This window comes from Paramormyrops kingsleyae, chromosome 1, assembly GCF_048594095.1.
Source record: "Paramormyrops kingsleyae isolate MSU_618 chromosome 1, PKINGS_0.4, whole genome shotgun sequence".
NCBI classification, from domain to species: domain Eukaryota; kingdom Metazoa; phylum Chordata; class Actinopteri; order Osteoglossiformes; family Mormyridae; genus Paramormyrops; species Paramormyrops kingsleyae.
In genome coordinates this window covers 24,533,007-24,555,979 of record NC_132797.1, presented here as the reverse complement: position 1 = coordinate 24,555,979, position 22,973 = coordinate 24,533,007, and the positions used below count along the sequence as shown (strand labels likewise).

General features: G+C 37.2%; 2 protein-coding genes and 1 long non-coding RNA gene across 5 annotated transcripts; 1 reads left to right on the top strand and 2 right to left on the bottom strand.

The window, feature by feature from the left end:
- Positions 1–290: 290 nt before the first annotated feature.
- bmi1a (bmi1 polycomb ring finger oncogene 1a) lies at positions 291–8,259 on the bottom strand. 3 transcript variants are annotated; one of them, XM_023800269.2, is made up of 11 exons: positions 7,934–8,259; positions 7,740–7,754; positions 4,298–4,428; positions 4,024–4,120; positions 3,643–3,698; positions 3,502–3,552; positions 3,137–3,245; positions 2,878–2,923; positions 2,691–2,789; positions 2,212–2,292; positions 291–1,554 (listed from the first exon to the last, which is right to left on the bottom strand). In XM_023800269.2, the coding sequence occupies exons 3-11, from the start codon at positions 4,419–4,421 to the stop codon at positions 1,231–1,233; spliced, it is 987 nt and encodes a 328-aa protein (XP_023656037.1). In that variant the 5' UTR covers positions 4,422–4,428; positions 7,740–7,754; positions 7,934–8,259; the 3' UTR covers positions 291–1,230. The 3 variants fall into 3 exon arrangements, with proteins under 3 accessions (XP_023656037.1, XP_023656038.1, XP_023656036.1); XM_023800270.2 differs by lacking the exon at positions 7,740–7,754 and having other exon boundaries at positions 7,934–8,258; XM_023800268.2 differs by having other exon boundaries at positions 7,740–8,249.
- Positions 8,260–9,152: 893 nt separating this feature from the next.
- commd3 (COMM domain containing 3) lies at positions 9,153–13,984 on the bottom strand. The gene is made up of 8 exons (XM_023800273.2): positions 13,782–13,984; positions 11,862–11,973; positions 11,715–11,778; positions 11,576–11,610; positions 11,208–11,268; positions 11,071–11,127; positions 10,921–10,980; positions 9,153–9,400 (listed from the first exon to the last, which is right to left on the bottom strand). The coding sequence occupies exons 1-8, from the start codon at positions 13,918–13,920 to the stop codon at positions 9,341–9,343; spliced, it is 588 nt and encodes a 195-aa protein (XP_023656041.1). The 5' UTR covers positions 13,921–13,984; the 3' UTR covers positions 9,153–9,340.
- On the top strand, positions 13,345–14,671 carry LOC111837858 (uncharacterized). Its single transcript, XR_002836754.2, has 2 exons — positions 13,345–13,510; positions 13,732–14,671. It is a non-coding gene; the product is annotated as an uncharacterized lncRNA (long non-coding RNA).
- The last annotated feature ends 8,302 nt before the right edge of the window (positions 14,672–22,973 follow it).

The window sequence follows — 22,973 nt, the reverse complement described above, 5'->3', positions numbered from 1 at the left end:
AATTTAGTGACTTAAAAGAAAAGAAATTGGAACAACTTGTCATTAAGAGCAAAACATTCACACAGACCCTGTTTTACCAGCAGTAAGACCAGACCACTTGTATTTACGCCATAATGACTGCCCATATAATCCACTAAAACAGAAGGATCCGTGAGGAAGCAAGTCTTCGGACAGGTTGCCTTCGTTTTTCAGTCACTCAAACCCACTGACAGTGCGTTTAACGAAAAGAAAACGGCAATTCCAGAACATAAGGGGTGCGGAATACGAGTGAAGCGTCTGGCTAGTAGTAATAAAGTAATCGAAATGTAAAATGGTTTATTTTATACTGTGCAACAGTAACAATGCAATAGCTTTACATACAATCGATCAATACACATATGTAGAACACTGTGGAGACATCCAAACATTCCCTCTAGCATGAAATGATTTTTAAACTTTTACACAGAGGATTCCACGCAGCAGACCTTCGTTCGTTATTCCTCTGCGTAAAAAGGAAAATAAAAATTAAACAGTAGTAAATAGGGCTACGTAAATTCTAGACAATTACTCATTTCCGACCCAGCTATCTTGCTAGCTACGGTCCATCCATACGTGAGCGAAAGAATCGATTACCATTAAACTGAAACTACTGTGATCATTTACACGAATTTAAGCAATCTGAAATGTCTCCCCTTCCCCTTTAGCTGAAAGTACCTCGTACGCCCTTTATCATACCGCTTCTTAAAAAGGCTAATTTAACAGATTTTAAACTCTTGTCCAGCCATACATATTCTTCAAGTGTCATTTCTGAGTTTTCCTTCTGGACTGTTTGCAATCTACGCTGCCTTCGTAGGTAAAAATATTTCCCGGCCGTGTATATCGTGGAAAAAGGGCTTAAATAAACTTTAAAAGGACACCCAACACTGTCTAGTTAAACAGTCCAGAAGGCAAGGGGTCAGGGAGCGGAGGTTCTACAAAGCCTTCTACCTAAGTGGTTATATGATCGTTTTAACGCCTCTTCTATGCGTTACGTTGACCACATCCGAAATTCCCGAATGTATACTTCAGTATTGATCTTCGTTAAAATGCGAGACGGTACCTCGGAGCCGTTTGTACAGATACGATGTCCACTAACTTATAAAAACGTACACATACATAATTACAGTGACGTGATTAAAAAATAAAGCGCCTAGAATGCAGCACATGTATAGAGCTGGGCGATTTGGCTTTGGTGGCGCAGCCTTTGTGAAATCATCCTGTGGAGGAGCCAATGAGGTTGGCCTTGTGGACTTTGTTGGTGAAGGGCGACTGTAGGCTCGGGCTGGGCGCCTTTGTGGTACCGTTGACTGTGCTGGAGATGTGTGGGAAGTGGAGATGGTGAGACTGGACTGGAGTCGACGGGCTGGGCAGGGATGAGGACGTAGAGGGGACCCCCCTAGGACTGCTGGCTTTGTCACTCGCCGAGTCGCTCTCCATCTCGGACCGACTGGTGCTATTCAGGCCCTCCTGGGAGTGGTTGAGTTTCAGCTTTTTGCAGTTGGGCCGTACTCTGTACTTCAGAGGTAAAGGTCCATTCTGCAAACACAAGTCATTTGCAAGGCTATAAGATAGAATGGCCGGCAGAAATGTTTATCCCATTAAAAACACACACACTACGGGAGTGTATAATAAGTAACTCATATCTCAGTTGTGAAAAAGTGAGTCATGATATAGAACCACGTTTCCTAAAAGGATACTACAAAAACAACAAAAAATACTACAATCCACATAATTTCCTTATTTATTCTTCCAGACACATCCACATTTTCTTATCCATGTTTACTTAAGTATATTTTACCTAGCTGTTGTCATGTCCCATTAAGTGTTCATCCTATGTTTTGTTGCCCTGTGCTGAGCTAGCCAGCCTACAGGAAACATGCAAGTACTGTACAAATGACAAACCTTTACAGTCCCTTCAAATTTCCTTGCATCATATCTAAATTTATACAAATCTTAATACTTTTCAGTATCTGACATATCCACTGAGGACAGATAGAAAACACAACCATTTATTAAAACAAAATCTGAAATCCCTTTATCTTTCTATAAAAAAAATATAAAAGCACTGAGCTAGCTGTACCTTAAACCCTAGTTATACCACGTGGCAAAACAGTATCCTGAAAAAACAAAACAGACTGCCAAAGTAGGCATTTTACTAAATATTATACAAAATGGTCAGTTTAAATCTCTTACCCTCCTCCAAGTGTAGATGTAGGCAATGTCCATTAATGTGTAGTAATCTTTTAGTGGTTCATCTTCATACATGACTTCAATCTAAATTATGGAGAGATTCACCCAAATTCACCAAGGCTGCTATAAGTTGTGCTTATAGCATAATAGTGCTTATTTTCCAATAATTACACATAAATAAAACAATGTTTACTCTTTACACTGTTATCACAGAAACATTTAAACACAGTGATCAATACAGCATGTCATTTTTTTCCCCCAAAACGCACGAAAAATAGCACATTTTTTTGGTCTGTCCCAGAAATTAACTTTATTCCCCACATTAATTTCATCCAACAGCAGTAAAAATAATCTCTGTATAATGAAGCAATTTCATGTTATTTGAATAAAACCAAATTACAAATTTGGCAAAGCATGTAGTGTACTGCTAGGATCTCAGTCACTTAAGACAGCAAAAAAACCTGATATTTAAAACAGCTTGCCTGAAACGTGGACGGAATATCCATTTTGCTTCTTAAGAATTTCCTCAAATGCATGACTGTCATGGCAGCAGGACACTGAAGATACCTCTTGTTATTCACCTACAAAGCATCAAGTTTCGCATTAAAGACAAACAGCAGCAAGAATATCGCATGTTTTTTTTCCTCCATGCCAACATATGATTCATACCTCCTCTTTTGTTCTTCCCTCTTCTGTACTCCCTTGTTTTTCTGCCCTGTCACACACAAGGGGGGAAAAAACACCATAAACACCTTAGGAACAAATTACAGGGACAAGCGCATTGAAGTTCAATGCTACATTTATTACTACTGTCTCTCATTATAAATATATGATATTTCTAGAACAAATATATCTGCAGAAATACAATAAATGACCATCATATTAGTTCCCAACATAACAAATACAAAGAATCTTAATGCTTGGTTACTTGTTCTGCTCAAAGAATTCAATGGAAAGACTGATTATCTCATCATCTGTAATTATTCTCTTGTCCTCATCTGCCACCTCTCCTCGGTCTTCATTTGATCCATTAGCAGCTTTGAACAAAACAGAGCACAATTAAAATATGTTCTTTAGAACCTCTTGCCTGTAATAAATAATGACTATCCAAGTAATGCCAATATACTGGGTCATCAGCAAAAGTGTTGTTCCGTCTTTAATACTGTCAAGTACAAGAACGAGTACACGAGGACCTTAAAAAAGGCTTGTGGTTATTCCTCATTTCGTCCCTAGTACTCATGTTATTCAAACAAGGAAAACACTGTGAACTTTATTTGGCAAAGAGAACATTACCATCTACTGAGGGATGTTCTGCATAGAAATCTCTCCTTCGTTTCATCTCATCTGCAGAAACATGCAAAGGTTATCCAGTTAAACTTTCCCTCAGTGTATAAATCAAACACAGAATGCTAACAAATTTAAGGCTGCACTTACTTTTGAACAGGCCAGGTACCAACTTGTACACAATGTCCTGAAGAGTCTTATCAGCCCTACAATAAAGAGATTATGCATCTATTCCATTATATATGAATGAGTAACACTTGCAATACATGCACCTGCATTGTTAACTTTGTAACAACTTGCTGTGTTTTATGGGAAAACAGATTTTAAACTTTACTTCCTCACTTAACATAAATAATTATTTGATAAAAAAATAAAAATAAGAAATATTCCAGGCTTAGGGCTATATATTTTTTTTTACTAAGTAATAAGTATATACTTGAAGGATCATTTAAAATGTATACAAAAAGGCAGGCACAAATTCTTAAAAGCAAGAGATACATCATGATGCAAAACGAAATTTTGAAAGGTTACCTAATATTTAGAAGTGGTTTGGTTTTGTGAACCTGAACATCACAAATCGGGCAGTATTTGCTGGTTTCCAGATAGCGGACGATGCACATTTTACAGACTGGATCCATTTTGGGAAGAAATGACAGATGAGGTGGTAAATGGTTATGCAAGGACATCTTCTCAAGACTGATTACAATGTCCCTAGCATTAAATTTGAATGAAAAGATAGCCTTTCTGATTTATACAAAGATACTAAATTATCTTTAGAGGCTTACTGGGTAAATTTGGTACTTACATGAATGCAAACATTCAACTATGGTGGTCGCATCAATGAAATATCCACCACACAACACACACATCAAGTGTGGGTTTAGGTCGGTAATTTTAATTCTTGTTGTTCGATGCATCCTCATGAACATCAAAGTCCTGTGTGGAGGTGAAATAATTAGATAAAACGGCTTTTACATAGATGCTGCATTAGCTCAAATTAAATTCACTGATCCTTAAAGAGCTGGGAAATTTCCTAAACAGATTTACAATTTTATTTCCATAGTACAACAGCAAGGTGTATTATCTTTAACATAAATGCATTCCATAAAGCAGAAAGAACTTCGCAAAAAGTATTTGAAGAACATAAGTATACTTTCATCCATAACTTCATGCACTCTTTACTAAGTCAACAAAAGCAAAATCAGACGTCAAGCCTAGTTCAGACTACAGCTAATTCAGCAGCTCTGGTGGCTGCCTATTTAAACACTCTTCTACCTAATCAGGTGTTTCACGGTATATGTTCCATCACATGTACCAAGAGCAATGAATTTTCATCTCCGTATATGACCCATGCCTGACACAACTGAGACAATAAAGACACGTTGACTAGACTTTTGACTGACTAAAACGAGAGTAAAAAAACATTTGTGCCATTTGAAGATCGCTCGCTGCAGAGTTACTTCGCTATGATCGGCGACATCCTTACTGTTGCTATAGCAACTTGGTTTATACTTGGCACCCTGCCCTTGACTGCAAACTGAGCCGTGGCTCGTACAGATGCTCATAAAACCGGACCCACAAACGGGCAAACCGCCTCGACCGGACACTACCCGAACCAGTGTCCAAACTGCCGCTGTCCTCTACAATAGCCACCGTGATTAGCGAACCGATCCCATCTAGCGGAGGGAGGTCCGCTCCAAAACGCTTCACAGCGGCTTTGTGTACGTCGCCAGTGCTCAACATTTCGCGTTTAATCACAATATACGTATTTTAGGAACATAACAAGTACCTTCAAACAAAAAACATACGAGGCAGATAATGAAGCATAAAATATGAATGCCGAAGCCCCAGATTGTCTAATACAACCTAGAACTGTATAATTATTAGGCTACACGGTGATCGGCATAGCTTACATCCGAAAAAAAAACATTCCCCTCATTACAGACACACAAAACGTTATAAGGAACACATAACAGAGAACCACGACAAGATTTACTCTTAATTGAAACGAGCAGTGCAGCTGACGTCGTCTCAAAAAATTAACACATTACCGCAGGCTCCCTATTAACCGCCAGGCTGAAATTGTTACCATGTCGGATCTGAGCCTCACGGTGCCCGCATACATTTAACCGACCCGCCGCTTTTCAAAAGGTGTTTAAAACGATCAGCTTATTTAGAGCTGCCAGTCTTATTTTATACAATTTTTAAAGTAGACTGTACGCACAGTAAGCCTTTAATAACAATTTGAAACATGTGTACGTACGTACTGCGCCACCGGCTGTACATCCATTCATTGCTAGGCAGCAAAAGCTTTATATCACCACACCAAAAAAAAAAAAAAAATTATATATATATATATATATATATATATATACACACCGCACTGAATACACCAGGTACACAGACTTAATTTAGTTACCATGTAAACTAGTCCGTTTTAAGGCTTTTTAAACACAGTTCCTAAAACTCCTATATTCTAGAATTTCCAGTCTTACATATATATCCAAAACAAAGTCTTTTACCCCATCAGCCGATTTAGTATCCTATTCGATGTTTACACAACTTTCAGTGCATCTCTAGCTACACAAGCAATGCTTTTGTTGCCGTGACACACCATTCCAATAATGAATCTGGTAGGTTTGACCAATCGGAAAGACTCAAGATAACTGTTAGTCTTTGACATGTGAATCCTAGAAATAAGTCTATACAATGAAGGGTGATCTCAAACATGGAGATACTGTAAGTTCCATTCCTGGTATAACAATCACGTATACCTTGTTGCCCGAATAGGAACATGAAAGTGGAAAGCATACCACCTCACAAGTTCACAATAAAAAATAACGCAGTCCTATATAAAGGTCTAATGAACTAATGCTTTTCCACATCATCGGTAACCTGACAGTTATTGTCACTATCTTCGAACCATAGACAGTTATCAAGCCATTACGAATGCACTCAGATTCAGCTTTCTCAAAATTGCAAATCGTTTGCTCATCATCTCTGCCACTCCTGCTTGGAATAATGTCAATCACAACGCAAAACGTTACAAAATAACGTTAAAATGGTGCGGTTGCAGAAACCACAAAAGCCCGCGTAGATCTGATTCCTGAAAACCATTACCGATGTAAACACATTCGCGAAAAGGGTCCAGCTGACAACTTTTAGGCTACACCGTTCTTAGACGCCCCTTTACCGTGAAAGCGATTACACACTGCATGTTTATTAGTGGTGTTCAGGTCATTTGGGACCCCCCCCCCATAAATAATTTAAGATGAACAACATGGGGGCGCCTAATACGTGAACCGTTCATTTCTCATGACCGAAGTAAAACTGCGAGTACGAATCCAAACGCGAGCTTTGTCCACTGTAAACCAAGCCAACGCTCGCTAATAGTTTGTCAATAACAGCAAACCACAGATATGCGCACTACTGGACATAAATGCAATGGAAAAACAAGCTTAAATGAAAATAAAAGCACACGCACGATTATGCAGCTTATTCCGAATCTAATCTGTGAATTGATTTAATTCTGAAGGCTTGCAGCTGTCGACCCCGTGTTTACTCCCAAAACAGTTCAGAAAACCGTAAAAAACTAGCTATACTGATGGTCACCCAAATATTTGCAACACCAACAATCTAAACAGTCTCAGTACATGATAGTTAAAAATTCTAACACCAAATGCATGTAGGCTACTTAACGTCTTGGATCATGATCATACAGATCCTTGGGTTACCACGCCACAATTTAAGTTAATAAAATCAAAGTCTGACAACCTATGATTAATATAACGATTTTACCGAATTCCTAACATCATGTAGATCCCATACGTATAAATTGACAGGTATATATTAAGATCTAGATATGACAAGAACTGTTTGTTCGGGTGCTTTTAAAAACACTTGACGCATTTTGCTCTTAATTTAACGCGATCTCCGACTTTATTCAATGTCTAAACAACCAAAAAAGAACAATAAGACAAAAGCAATACGACAGACCGATAGCCTAAATGTTCGTTTTTGTGATCCGATCGGCTAGAAACCACGTTGACTAAGTTTGTTAAAGAAAAGAACTAAATTTAAAGCACTGTGCGTAGCAAACTTGAGTCCGGGCGGTATGCTTGAAACACTGTCAGAGCCTCGCATCTTACAGATACCGTCTCACGTTTAAGGCAGAAAATAGGGAAAGCATTCACGCGGCTCTTGCATTATTAATCTGTCGGTAAGAAAAGATTTCGCATAACACTTACCCATAAAGAGAAGGGCTGTATAGTGAAAGGAGACACGGATAGACAATGAAAGTTAGAAGTCGATCAGCAGAATATGAATGCGAGCCAAAGCGGCCATCTTGAAAAGAGCTGCAGCCGCTGTCAATTGCAATAAGCGCAAGGCAACCCCGAGCTCATTTTAGTTACGAAAAACCGTGTTTTTCTACAGCTCCCACCTTCTGCAAGGGGAATGCAAGCGTTTTCTGAAGATTCCAGTAATGCCTGTCCAGTTAAGAGATGTGATCACTCCCCTTCGCTGGCCCGATCTGAATTTTACTTCTTTGAAAAAAAAGCAATGCTGGTGATTCAGTGGAAACTGACACTGTCCCCAAAATGGCTTGTAGTTCGACCGCCCCGCTCAGTCACGTGGTCTCATTCCTTAAGGGTGGCCTGGGAATTAGTGTCGGTGTAATCAAAGGTCATCAATCTTCAATTCTTAAATAAATAAATAAACAAATACTTGAATCCTCCCGCCGTCCCCGCCACTGGATTGCCGTATATCGGCTAATGGTTAGGTTTCGATTGCACCCGTGGCACCTTCAGTGGAGTAGTCTAGACAATAGAATGGGCGCTTTTAATGTCTGGAAAGGTTGCCTGTCTACCTCGACGAGCAAAGCTGAGCAAAGTACTTCCCTTGCAATGTGCACTGCCTCCTACGAAAAATCTGCGGCTCCTGTTAATTTCACCAGTAAATACAATATGCATGCTGTATCGTGCTTTACTTCGCGCACGGCTGCATGCGCTGTTCAGGTCGTGCTCATTGGCTTGTTTGTGTGAGCAGCGGAGTACGTGGCTGTCCTGCCTGATGTGCTGTAGCCTGAGGTCGCATGTTTCGTTCGTCACGTTTGTTTACGAGGCTCAGATCCTCCGACGGCGTTACGAAGACCGTAAACAAGAAGATTGACGCAAGGCTTTCAATAGGACTTCTCTGAGAGTGCACCTTACAAGTCTGCGTATAGTGTTATCTTACAAGTCTTTACACAGGATAGGTCTACTAAAATAAAAATTAAAAGTTATGGACAGAATGATATTCAGAAAGAGACCGCAAGTGTCAGCTCAGATTTTCTTAGTGCTGAAAAACAATTAGGCTATTTGGAATTTAAAAAAATATTCGTAAGATGATCTCTCGAAATAAATGTGGTCAAACGACAATTTTAATTCACGTCACATTGGTCATGCATATCAGACGGTATCTATTCATTTAGGCCTACTTTTACTTTATGAAGGTACATTATTGTGAATGAATAATGTATTTCACGTGTGACAAGTGAATAATTTCAGGGCAGTGTTCAACTTAGGTGTACGATTATGGAGAGTGAAAGACGGTATTCATGCTTTCCCACAAAATTTTACATACATGTAATTGAGACAATGACGCACATAAAACAAGAGACGTAAAACCAAGTATATTTTATTGCTTTACAAAGTTATCTGTCCAAACAGTTTATCATCAACTGATAATAGATGTGGTTTGTTGGCGGAAAAAAACAACGAAGTCTGGTCGGCTGAACTTCAGTGCCAGATAGTGGTCAGGCGGCAAGCCAGAATTCACTAGTGTTTCCCTGGGTGCATCCGTCCTGCCTTTAGAGCTGTGTAGCCTTCTCGAGGCTCTTTGCCGCGTCCTTCATTTTTCCCACTAGATCCTAGATAAATATAAAGACGTGTGTCCAAACTACAAAAAACGTAAAACACTATCTACAGTCTGCAATTATGATTACACATGTGGTATCACCGGCCAATGCATGCGTCATTACTAAGATAAGGAAAATTTTAAGGGTGGAATATCCAGGTTTTGCATGAACATTACAGTGATTTCATTCTTTTTATTGATTTCAAAGGCCCATTGTCAAGTTTCATGTCTCAGTAAGTTGTAGTCGTCCACCGTCGACAGAATATTAACTGAAAAACCCAAGCTAAGTATATAGGAACAACACATAAAAAAGACGAAAAACAGTAAAAATGCGCATTCCTTATAGACGACAAATGTGAATAATTACGAAATTTCATCACAATATAAAAACGAACTATGCAAATTTGTATAAAATATTTAACTAAAAAACGACCCATGCTTTGTCACTTACTGAACTTGCATTACTAAGGCGAAAGTTACACACCAATAGAAATCAATTAAATTAAAAGAAAATAAAATCGAGGTTTTTTATTTCTCCAACCTAATGTTTGTAATTTGAGAAAATATGGCATTAGTTTAGCATTATAATACCTCCAAAAAAAAAAACAAGCAGCAAAGATTTGGTTAAATATCAAACCTAAACACTACGACGGTCCTGGAGGAGCTCATGCGGTAAAATGCGGTAATATCTCAGTTGATCTTACGTTATCCAGCCCACTTACCAGTTATTTTGTACATGCGTCCCAATATTCCAGTGAAATGTCCACACATACAATCAAATTACTTCCCGATAGCTTACAGCTGTTTCATGGGGAAAACTCTGTCACGCTGAAGTTTATGAGTTAAAATTTTGTTTAAAAATGCGAGGTTTCCTAATAGGCCAAAATAAAACAAATACCCGAACAATTTTTCGCGAAATTAATCAAGTTCTCAATTTAACTGGCACGGTTTTTCAAATTAAGGAACATTTAAATTACTGTGAGCAAACAGGCATTTAAAAAATATTTTAATTTCTACAGCTCACAGGACATAACATTACGATCATTCAAAATGATTTCACAAACTAAGTACTGAATACTATTTTATATTATATTTAAAACTAGCAAGATCAAAGCCTATCTTAGAGACATGACCTTACTGTATAAGTTCTGGGTTGCCATGGAAAAAAGGATATTTTGTTATTTAAATCTTATTTCTGACATTCCAGGAAAGTATACAACCAAATGACCAAACTTCATACCGACCAAAGAAAAAGCAAGAAATTAAATCACTTATTTAAACTTATTAAACGGTTCAGTTATTTTGTGCAGCAATTTAGAAAAGTTATACAAATACATGACTGGAGAAACAGGCAATGTGTCAACACTCTCAGAAGTGCACTCAAATGAAATATGTATTTTCCAATAAAAACTTTTACTAAACTTTTATCTTGTACTCTAGTATTTAAAAAAAATATATGAATGTGATTTTATTATCATGAAGAACATTTGTGGCTGGACTGGCTTCCTTCCATGAAAGACGTAAAGCACGTACCTGAAGCTGCTCCATGTTACAGCTGAAATTCACTTCCTCAGCTGACCTCGAGCCACTGTTCTGTAAAAGTCAGAAAGTTAGAATCTGCCACATGGGCAAGCAGACAACTGTAAACAATAGGCCTTATAGAACTTGAAGAAAAACCTATACCTCAGTGCTGAGGGTGATCAGATACGAAGGCTGGTTGACTTTGTGCAGGTGACTATTCTGCGGGGGGGACAAAACGTTATTCAAGTTCAACTCATAGCTTAATTATTACGTTATTATTATTTATTTTTTTGAAATACCTTTATTTGATACTCCAGACGCCACGAAGCATCATTTATATGTGGCAAGCCTCTACCTATGCTAAAGTATAAGAATGTTAATACAGGAAAAAAAAACACAAATGTATTATTTTAAAAACATCATTCTAAAACTAATAAGCAATGAAAATTTAAGCCTAACAGAACTTCCACAATGTTTTTGAAGTTTTAATTACAAATGAAGAATAGAATGCAATTACATAGTTGCTCTAACCAGATACGTGTTAGGAAAATTTCATTCAGCAATCACATTTACATTTATTTATTTTTAGGGACACTTTTGTTTAAAGCAACCTACAACTGAGGCAAATAGTACACTGGCATTAGCACAATCAGAACCTAGAAGTCACCTGGATAAAACGTTTTCCAAATCCTTTTTGTGTTTCTAGAAGACAAAATTAGAGAAAATGCATATCATGAAGTCAGAAATTCAGTGTTGTGCATCGTTTAGACAAAATACTGCGATTACCCTTAGTAAAAAGCCCACACCTGGTATAAACTGCAGAAAGTGTCTATTCTCTCAGGGTCAAACCTAATATCTTCAAGACAGGTGCTGAAAAAAATACAAACAAAATTAATTGGTGCTTTTTTTTTACTTTAATATATTTCTGGCATTGGGCAAAGGCACTACATTACCATATTGTAGATCTGTCGGCATTCTGCTTGACACATTCCAATATGCAGGTGGTAACCGCGCTATGGCAGTGTTTCACAACTGTCTGCTCGATATGTTTCAATTCGTTATTATCTAAAACAAAAAAGAAGGAAATAAGCACCGTTCTTGGTCCGTCTGAAACAAAATAGAAAAATCTCAGGAAATACTAAACGAGCTATGCATGTTTCACCCGCCATCATAAAAATGTATTTATTAAACCGTAAATAATGTACATGATTTAAGTATACGCTCACTTCTCCAAGGCACATTTACCTAATTATTCCAATGTAAATAAAAAAAATGCTTTTTCTTCACTGCCCATAATAACCATATGGATTTAAATCGGTGAAGTTATGCTTCCACGTTCGTAAACATTCAATCACCAGCCATCTAGTATGTATAGATAACTCCGGTATATTTTCAATTTTTGAAACACTCCTGTTCTAAAGTGGCATTGAAACCCTATAAAGAATGACAGTGAATCGCAGGTTAACCGTTGCTTCTTTGGGTGTTTTCTGTGTTAGTTCAGTGTGCTTGGTGAATGAACCCAAGACACTTTAGGTGGTTGCTGTGTGGTTCATATATGTTTGGTTCACATCAATTCTTCCAATGCGACTGACTGGGCGTACCCTGTTCAGGTCTGACTGTGCAAAACCGTGAAAGGTCATGTAAGCGCAGAAAGGATGCTGCGAATTACGGTGCTGGGGAGCGTCTGTAAGTGGCCGCAGTACTGGAGGACCCTTGCAGTTGAAGTCGTCTCGATGTGCGACTTCTTCGCTGCATTTCTTTTTAACGTCATTAATTTTAAATGCCAGATCATGTAAATGAATACAGGTCGTTAACCTTAAAGTACTTCATTTATTTGGTTGCTTATTTATTCGCCTTTTTCACAAATCAGTTAAAACATGCACTATGAGAATCAGCTTCAGTGGCAAATCACCTTTTAAGTCTCGTGGAAATTGCTGTCTGTACAACAAAGGCAGTTCCTGTGAGCCTAACCAAGTTCTCCGCGTTAATTTGTTATATGTACGCTGGAACGGTCTGTTTGCTCGGCGAATGTACAATGCAAACAAGACTCTTTTCCAAAAGCAAAATTCCAATTCATACTCTAGCTAGAGGCATTCATACGCAGGAGAAAATCCGTCTGTTCATATAGTCTTTTATACATTATATTCATAAACATTATACAGAAAAAAATATTGAATATGTTTTTAGCAATATTATTTCGTAGTCTACTATACGCATTATTCAGGATTCCTTGATGTTTAACTTCATTCGCTATTGATTTAAACACGGCGCATCAGAAGAAGCATCGTTCACACTTGTCCATCACAGAAAAACGACAGGGCATTTACATTGGGTTACAACCGTTATTCCATAAAAGCCCCGACTACTATAATGATAAGGTCTTTGTTAACGCGGGTTAAAAAGACACGTTGTGACATCGTGACGTAGCCAGTCCCCTTAGCAGCACACGGAAGTGCTTCTCGGAAACAAAGGACTAGCAGCTAGCGGACGGATAGTTACGCGCAGGAATCAAAATACTAAAGTTATGCACGTTAATTGATGATCAGTTGTTACGTTAAGTCTACACCAAATAACACGATCTTCACCTTTTAACGTGTAAGCGGTAAGATCCTTGCATATTTTAAGTCGTAAAGAAAAATCGATTGTGTTAGGCTATACCGCAACAGCTTGCACGAAAAAACAAGGCCTCGGTCTTGCAATGAAAAGACGCCGGTTTTGTTCGAATAATTATTTTTTTCGGTGAGGCTGTAAATTCGGCTCAACACGAGTTCTGAGTTTATAGCGTATTTATCTTCTGATGTTCTTTTCTTCACGTGTGAGTAGAGACCGGAAATCCCCACACACAAAGGCGAAGGGTAAAGCGAGGTGCTCACCTAAGACTGTGTCGTCAGAACTGGAGAGCAGTAAGCTGCGAAAAGCCACTTCTATCATAACCGCAAATGCCTTGTCGTTAAAATATCCCGAATCTGCCAAGTATTGAAGACCTTCTTGCACAAACTCCGACAGCTCCATTGCAGCTGAAAATTGACCTTCAACACCATATCACGTGATAGACGATCAGCTGATCTTGTTGAGTGGGAAAAGCAGTTTTCAGCTTTAAGGGTGTGTGTGTGTGGAAAGGGGAATACGGCCCATGATTTTTTATTCTAGACAAATGCAGCTAGACTGTTTTGTATATCACTGAGAAATGTAAATCTGTAAAATAAATTAAGATTTGTATTTCGTAGTTATATTTATGTATAAGAAGGATTCTTTGTGGTTATTTGTAGAATATGATTATAGCTTGCAAGGCATATGGGTTTTAATTTTTTTTTTTTGTAAATGCTTTTAAATATAAAACTTATTGTGAAGCCCAGTTACTTTATGTCATCAGCACTACTGTCTGCTAAGGTCTAACTTTTGAAAACTGGACCACAGGAAATTAATTCCTAATTGGCCTAGTTGAAAGAATAACATCTATATCAGTAATTAAAAAAACTATTCAACTATTTACTCATTTGACAACAAGTATGCAGTTGAAATGAATCCTGCATATCTCAATGTAGATCTTGGACCATACTTAACTACCTTGGTGTTGGTTTGGAGAGTGTGAATGGATAATTGTAGCCCTGTCTGCAGGAAGAGAAATAAACATCGTCCAATCCCTTATTGCATTGTATACAAATGAAATTCTGGAACAGCTGTGCTATCAATTTATAATTAGCATGTCCACTGTTTTTGCTGTATATGCAGTAAAAATATAAAATTTATGTTAAACAACATATTTAATGTGGATTACACATGTTCTTTTCATTTAAATGATTCATTTCCACATATGCTTTCTTGGTGACTAGTCCAGCTAATCAGTCTGTCAACAATCATTTACGAATAAGCACCCCCTACAGTACCAATTTGTACCTTTGAGGGTGCAATTACTTGTCCCTGGGGTTGTACCATCAAGGGTCTGCCAGCTATACCCTAGCTGTAAGTAAATGTATCTTTTAAGGAACTGAATTGGATCCTGAGGAGCATTTTTGTACCATTGAGAGTACATTAGTGCTGTTTGTACCTTGGGGAACAAACCTGTACCTGGGCTGTACCCATTTTTCTGAGAGTATAGCAAAGGTACTGAAAGTTGGAAAACACTGACTTTCTGAAATGGGAAGCGTTATGTTGTCTAAATATAAAATTAAAATAGAACTAAACAGAACTTACCCCTCCCCCAGCAAAACCTAGAAAAAAACTTGAAAATATTTTACAATACCCGCTGTATATCATATAGGCCTAGCTTTTGTACGACAGTATAGTGTCAGAAAAAAGAGTACCAATTTGTACCTTTGCTTGTTATAGGACTGTACCTTCAAGGGTCTGCCAGTTGTACCCTACCTGTAGGTAATTGTACCTTTTAAAATACAGAAATGGTCTATGAGAAACGTTTGTGTACCATTAAGATTAATGTTGATTGTATCTTACGGATGTTCCTCAGAGTCCATTTCTGTACCTATTAGATTAAATGGTACATTTACCTACAGCTAAGGTACAAATGGCAGACCCTTGAGGGTGCAGCCCCAGTGACAAGTAATTGTACCCTCAAATAACAAATTGGTACTTTTTTCCTGACAGTGATAGGAGTCTTGCTAATCAGAGTAATAACTCTGCCCTACTCAAAGCAAACTTTCATTTAAGTTCATGTACGACGTATTTTACGTCATTGAGAAATAGGTTTCGTTTTCACTATTCGTTCTGAACATTTAGTTTAATATTTAAATGTCATATGTCATATATTTCATGGCATGTTTTTCATATAAAAAACATCTATACAGTTTTCCTATAAACGCTTTCCCCGATTTGAATATGGTCGTCATCACAATCAACACTCAGTAATTCAACCCAAATTGTTCTGTAAACTTTTAAATTACCAGGTATAATACACGTACCAAACGGAATGAACTGCTGTTGACAATTTCGAAGCAATGCTATTGTATAAAGCAAAAATGTCCTCCTTTGATCTACAAAAGCATCGACTCGGCATTGGTAAGCAAAGGAAAATGGGTCCGCAAAATCAGCGCCAAGATAATTAATGTATAGAAATATGAAATGTTCACAGAATTAAACCTCTGTCTGCGCTATTTAAAGAGTCAATTAGTACATGTCACACGTATCAAAAGCACATAAAAGCGACGACTAAATTACGGACAGAATAACCCTCCATTCTAAAATGAAGTGAATATAGACGGTTAGGCTCATTTCCGCCTTTTCAATCTTCGTATAGACACTACGAACTGCCCTCCTTCATTAATAAGATACCAGCGGGCTCCGCGCAGGTGTAGGGCGTTTCTATTAGGCTTATATACCCGCGCTCCAGAGACAATCAGCGCAAGCATTTTATTGTAATATAATAGATTTCTTGTTTCACTTCTTCTTCATGTTAAGGTACAGCCATATATAATAAGCCTATAATGTGCGAATTTTAGAAAAATATTGATATATTGCGTTTAAAATAATTATTAAAAATTGATTACATTAAGTTTTAGGATAGTAGATTTATCATCATATAAACAAAATTCAACGAATATTAAAATATTTTACGAGTTGCGATGACTTTTACTGAAATGGCTCAACTGGCCAGTTCAATATTAATACAATTTAACCTAAATAATCAAGAATTAAGGCAGTATTGTATTATTCAACAATGATCACGATTCGTTTCTCATTCACCGCTTGTATTCGATTCTCCTCCGGCGGTGATGCACCATTCCATTGTAGCAAAATATGACACAGTTTAGCCGGTGGAAACTTAACTAGTTAACTACCGATGTAAAATGACAAACAATAAGATGTAACTGAGCACATTATGTTCCACCTTTTGACCTGTTTCTGTAGTACTAAAATCGTCAAATGTTATAAATTCGGACTGATAATTAACGTGAAACAAATGTCTTACGGAGCAATGGAACAAATATATTTATGGAAGATTCATTATACGTTTTCTTCCATTCTGCTTTAAGCTTAGGCCCATCTGGTCTTGAGTATAGAAAAAAATATATAGGAATTTATGAAGATCGACAGGGGATTTTATGTAAAGTAGCTGTTGGGTTAAATTGACCATTTAACCTTTGGTTAGAAACAGCCAAAACCAGGGGTGAGTTTCCCGAAGCCTTCTTAACGCTACGTCGTTTGTTAGTTCTATCTTTTAACACAGAATTTAAGAACGACGTAGCGTTAAGAACGCTTCGGGAAACTCACCCCAAATCTGTTACTGACCCACCCCTACATTGTTTTTATATGTCTGACTTAAGTTGATTGATTCTGGTAGGTCTTTCAAGGTAGTGTGTGTGTGTGTGTGTGTGTGTGTGTGTGTGTGTGTGTGTGTGTGTGTGTGTGTGTGTGTGTGAAAACACATACTGTTTGGCATTTCATTTGGAGAAGTAACTAAACAACTAAACAACTGCCAAGAAGAGTTACGTAAAAGTAAAGCATGGTATATACACGTATTATGAAGTGTTTATCTATCTATCTATCTATCTATCTATCTATCTATCTATCTATCTATTATTTGTTTGTTTGCTTGATTTATTATTTAATTTAATTTAATTGATTAATGGCTACTGCATCACTTAACCAGAAAATTTGGGCAAAACGGCGCAGTGTTTTTCTTTCTGGAGAATTGGAGTATTAAATATTCTTACCAGGGGCGTAGTTGGAAATATATTTCAGGGGATCGGTCCTCATACGTCCCCCACGGTAGATATCGGGGGGCGTGGGTGGCAAGGGGTCAAAGCAGTAATTTTATCACTGAACTATGTCACACACTTGACAGTTAGATGTGACTCACAACGTAAAGATTCCAAACGTAAATTGGCACATAAACAATGTTAAACAATATTTTAATCTGTGTGAGGGAGATGTAGTTCATGATGATGCCTCTATTTTGCAAAGAATGCTTCACATCGCAGAAAGAAATTTACGTAGGCGTTCATGGGTGTACCAATATGTTTCTGCATACATGTAATATTTTATTAAATTAAAGAGTTAAAACTGAAATGCTGCAATAATCGTGGACTGTATTGAAACTGGTTGAACTCATTGCATTTAAATTTGTGTACATATTGTAGTTTGAACATACTTTAGCGGGTAGGCTGTATAAAATGGATGGATGCATGGATGGATTGACGCATGTATGGATGGACTGGAATGATATGATAGCCATTACCGCTGCATTGTAACGTGGAACTATTCTTGGCATGCAGTTTGTGTTTGGACAAGACGTTTTTGCTTTAGTTGTAAATAATTGACCCACTTTATCAAACAAGCTGCCCCACTTTACTCCCCCCACAATATCTCAGCAAACAAGTGGCTCTTGGTGAATTTTCAGGATTGCATGCAGCTTTTAAGCAATAATGCATGCATATAAGCAATAATGCATGCATTCAGGCATCACTTAAGCAAAGAAATCTTCGAAAGACCAGGGATTATCTTTAGAAATGCTGTTATAGCGCAAATTAATGTTTAATAACGTACATCGCAATCACTCTAGCTTACATTTATATGTAGGCTACTTTTGTACTTCATTATTTATTTAATTGAAAACCATTAATTTATGAACGCTGTACTGACGACGTCGTATCGTTTGCAAACTAAATCTTTTAAGCATCGAGTATACGCAACTGAATGATTTACTGGGTACGTGACGTCTCACTGAAAGACAAATGTTAATCGGTATTTATGTGTTTGGGGGACTGACATGGATATATCCTCATTGTGGATTTCCGCTAGGTTTTTAAAATATTTCAACACTACCAACCATTTCGAGAAACGTCACTTAGACGTTATCAACCCATTTGCTCCAGTTTGTCCAGTATAGCCAGTTTTATTAATATATGTATCATCTTCATTCTGTTTTTTATAAACTATATTGCAATAGTTCTGAACAACTGCCATATAACATTCTCTCACCTTTGCAAGATAAATGATATGTGTATCATTTTGGGGTGAGTTTCCCGAAGCCTTCTTAACGCTACGTCGTTCGTTAGTTCTATCTTTTAAGACAGAATTTAAGAACGACGTAGCGTTAAGAACGCTTCGGGAAACTCACCCCTGGTACATATAGGAAGATGGGATTTAAAGAGGAAAACATATTCTCCAAGTTAAAATGGCCCTTAAACAGCTTTTCTGAGTTGGTATATTAGTTAAAATGAATGAATTCTACAATTGATTACTAAATTATTATTTCAGCATCCTGGAGATTAAATAGCCTACCATAATACTATCTGTACTAGGCTATTTAATTTACATTAAAAACATCTGTTTTAGCCAAACAAAAGACACATTCAGAGAGGTCTTGAAGGGTTATGTTAACGTTCTTTAATTAATATCCATTCCACACTTTAACGTATACAACTATTACTTGGGTATTGCCTGTAGGGTGAATATGAGTATACACTTGAGTATACACTTATACACGTTATTTGGCCAAGAATGTAGCCTAATGAAGCTAAATTTATGTTCTAATGTATGTTTTGTAATATATGTTTGTACATTTTATAATATAGGACTAGCAGAATTTATCTTCTTAATGTCTCAAGTGTAGTTACCAGCCAGTAAGCCCCAGGATATTAGCGGTCTGATTTCCATATGCGATGCTTGAATTATGCAATTTGACTTGAATAATTATGTTTTATAAGTGACTACAAATTTGTTAATGAAATTAATTAGATCTATATTGGTATACATGAAGCACAGAAATTCACCAGTGCCTAGTCGAGTATTATAGTTTTAGCCTATAGTCTAAATGTTATTACCCTACGAAGTATTCGTTAGGACGACACGGTTTAAAATGCTAAGAACTCAATTAAAACTAAATTAAAATTAAGCAATGCCACACACAAATTTGCGAAGCAAACCTTTTCACTAAAGAGCCATTAAAATCTTTCGCTTAACCCGAAAATTAGCGGCAAATCTACAAGGAACGTAAAGAACTGGCAATAGCCTGCCCTCGGAAAGCGTGAAATGGAGGCAGAGATTGTGGGATGTGGTCGCGAACGTATTGTATGCTCTTCTCGCTAGTATAGTTTTCGACTAAATGAGGTACGTGAGAAGACAATTATCCAAATATTAATTTCACAGATCTATAAACAATTACACCCTGAAACAACGGCATACAATAGCCTACATTAAAAACGGGAGCGCTATTGAATTGATAATTAAATTATCTTAAGAAATTGAACGACCTTCCCTCTCTGGTTGGTCATCTAAACAATTATCAAGTACTAAATGTTTTAAAATTAATTCCTAGGGGCACAATACACCTATTCCTCCAACAGTAAACATGTGCGACTAAGGTAGCGGCCATCTTGGGTATGCAAATACTGCTTTCAAATGCGTATTCGACAAAATGGAAGAGAAGAGCGTTCGCAGCTTCACATTTCCCTCAGTTTAATGACGCATCACGTACTAAATAAGCAAGTCATGGTCCCTTTAACTCTTTCTAAGACTCACGATTTCGAACATTTTAATAAAAAATGAATGAGGTTATATGTCGAAATACATGGGTACGAATGCTATTATCTTCGAGGTGCATCTGTAAGAAAATATACCAGTAACCTGTAGTAAAATACCTCGCATATGTATAATGATGCGAATGACTACAATCCTTTTTAAAGTTTTAAGTTGGAACAAGTTATGCTTATTGTTATATAAAATATAGTTTAAAGTTATAAAATAGCTTTTTGTTTAAAAAAAAAAAAAACATCTCTATGGCCATAACACATCCCTGCAAAAAACCCAAAACACAGTACTAAAGGCGGCAGTTTGGACAAAAGGCGAAACTGAATTTACTTTGCGCAAAAAGGAACTCCTCGTTGTGATTGTTTTATTGCCCTGTTAAATCCAGTTTTGTGCCAAGAAACTTTTTCTTTGCAATGTAAATGAACGCCTGACAGAACGATTGACGCAAATATTATGAAAATTAGCCCACTCGATGAATAGAAGATTTTGTTTTGGTTAACGCCCCAACGATTTAAATAAGATAAGAACCAAATTCGTGTACATTTTCCTTTAAGCCGTATAACATAGCACTGGTGTCACGTATTTTCCATTTAGCCTAGTTCATGAATTAAAGCCTCTTAAATATGATTAACCTGTCATTCCTGATTGGGAACAGATGACATGTCTTAGATAGCTTAGCTATGATATTATTGGTTTTCACAGTCAGTTCAGTTGCATACATTTTTCATAAATCGTTTCCGATTCAAAAACATTTAAATTGGTAATAATAACGATACAACGTAAACATTATTTATTTGAAAAAAATGTCATTATCATTATCAATATAATATAATTAGGAGAAGGAGAGATCATTATTTTCCTTCTTCTGAATTTGGGTTTCCCCAATAGATTAATTTTAGGGATTAATGAGTTGGGGCGCGAGAAGTACGAGCACTTCTTGAAAGCGTTTGTAATCCGTTTTAATAATAACTTTGATCTGCGTATTTGGTAACTCTGCCCCTGTCAGAGGTTACCAGAAAGCATCCTCAATGGATGATTAAAGAATCAACAGCGAAACTGTCCATCATTTACAAGAATCGCCGCAGCGGTATTTTCTCATAACCATTACATATATAAACATGTTTACTCAGAAAATTAGTTTTTTATACTGGCATCCGACATAGTCCTTTTCCGGGAATCGGTTCCAGGGTTTCCGTACGCTGTTCACTTTTCAGAATGGAAAGAGGTTATACATCGGGGTTATATTCTTCGGCTGGTTTTCGTCTGTCGATTCGCTTCATAAATCGTTAGCACAGCAAAGACGGCGGGAATTTAAACCAGGGACGAATGGCTGTCAGACACCCAATTTAACTATCAGATCCCCTTATCGATAGTGGCATATATGCCTAATCGATACGCAGTATTATATTGTACTACATATTTTTAAAACAACTGGACCCACAGTTTGCTAGATTTGTTATTCTGAATGCGCATATTTATGACGTTTCATATGCCATATGGTGTGTCCGCTAATTTAAGGTAGAGCAGGCAAACATGAAAAATGAGCGGACAGGGTTGCACCTTAATTAATGACGATGGATCAGGTGTCAGGTTAGCTATGAAATGTTTTGAGGCATTTGTGAATTAATTGAGATTATGACAATACGATGTTTTCATTAAACTCATCCCTGGTGACTATACTCATCACTAGCCTAGAAAGTATTACTTACATGAGTCTGTATACATTCATTGTGACTAATACATACCAGTGCAGATGCCCAAAACCCATCTGAAACCAATTAACAAGATGTACTGGAATTTCCACTAGGGCATGTTCCTTACGTGAATTAAACCATTGAAATAAATTCTTACATAAGGAAAAAAAAACTCAGTATAGTTCTATATAATATCGTCTCAAATAAAGATTTCTTTCCCCCTCTAATTTATCGAGGGAGGCTTGCTAAGATTATTATATGGGCTACATATACCTAATAGGTTATTAAATGTGTTTTTTCATTGATTATATGCAGCTAAAATTAATCTGAATACGTCATTTTGTTGGAGCTGTAACGGTACACGTAGCCCTACCGTTTGGTGCGTCATTTTTGGTTCAGTATGAGTTAAACGAATGAATAGCCTGTATTTATTGATGCGGGCGGAACCTAAATTCTTAAGTAGATATTCAACACGAAAGTATTATGCTAATTGTGGATTTGAGTTGGTTTCGGGTAATGCTGGTAACAGTCAGTCATAATTAGCAGTTGGGGAACATTTTGGTTTCCCAATAAAGCGCACCACCATTGGAGAGAGAATAGTTGATAAGACCAGGAACGTTGGTTCTGTTGTACCGAACTCGAGTATGCTATTGGGAAAAAAAGCAAACATGCTACAGTAAGTCATTTGAGACGACAAACAGCCCCTGTAGCCTATGTTAGTCTCCACATGGCATTTACTTCAGACCATGTTGAAAAATAACCATAGGCAATATATGGTGGTGTTTAACGCTAGAGAACACACGATTTAGTTCATTATGATTGTTTTATTTTTATTATTATTATAGCCTACTATTATTATGTCTTTGGATTGCAGCTGTTCCTAAT

Coding starts and splice junctions, on each gene's coding strand:
- bmi1a (XM_023800269.2), bottom strand. CDS start 4,421: ATGTTCATGAGGATGCATCGAACAACAAGAATTAAAATTACCGACCTA. Junction 3,553..3,642: donor GGTACCTGGCCTGTTCAAAA/GTAAGTGCAGCC, acceptor ATGTTTCTGCAG/ATGAGATGAAACGAAGGAGA. Junction 2,924..3,136: donor GAATTCTTTGAGCAGAACAA/GTAACCAAGCAT, acceptor TGTGTGTGACAG/GGCAGAAAAACAAGGGAGTA.
- commd3 (XM_023800273.2), bottom strand. CDS start 13,920: ATGGAGCTGTCGGAGTTTGTGCAAGAAGGTCTTCAATACTTGGCAGAT. Junction 11,779..11,861: donor GCCGACAGATCTACAATATG/GTAATGTAGTGC, acceptor TATTTTTTTCAG/CACCTGTCTTGAAGATATTA. Junction 11,128..11,207: donor GTCTGGAGTATCAAATAAAG/GTATTTCAAAAA, acceptor TCCCCCCCGCAG/AATAGTCACCTGCACAAAGT.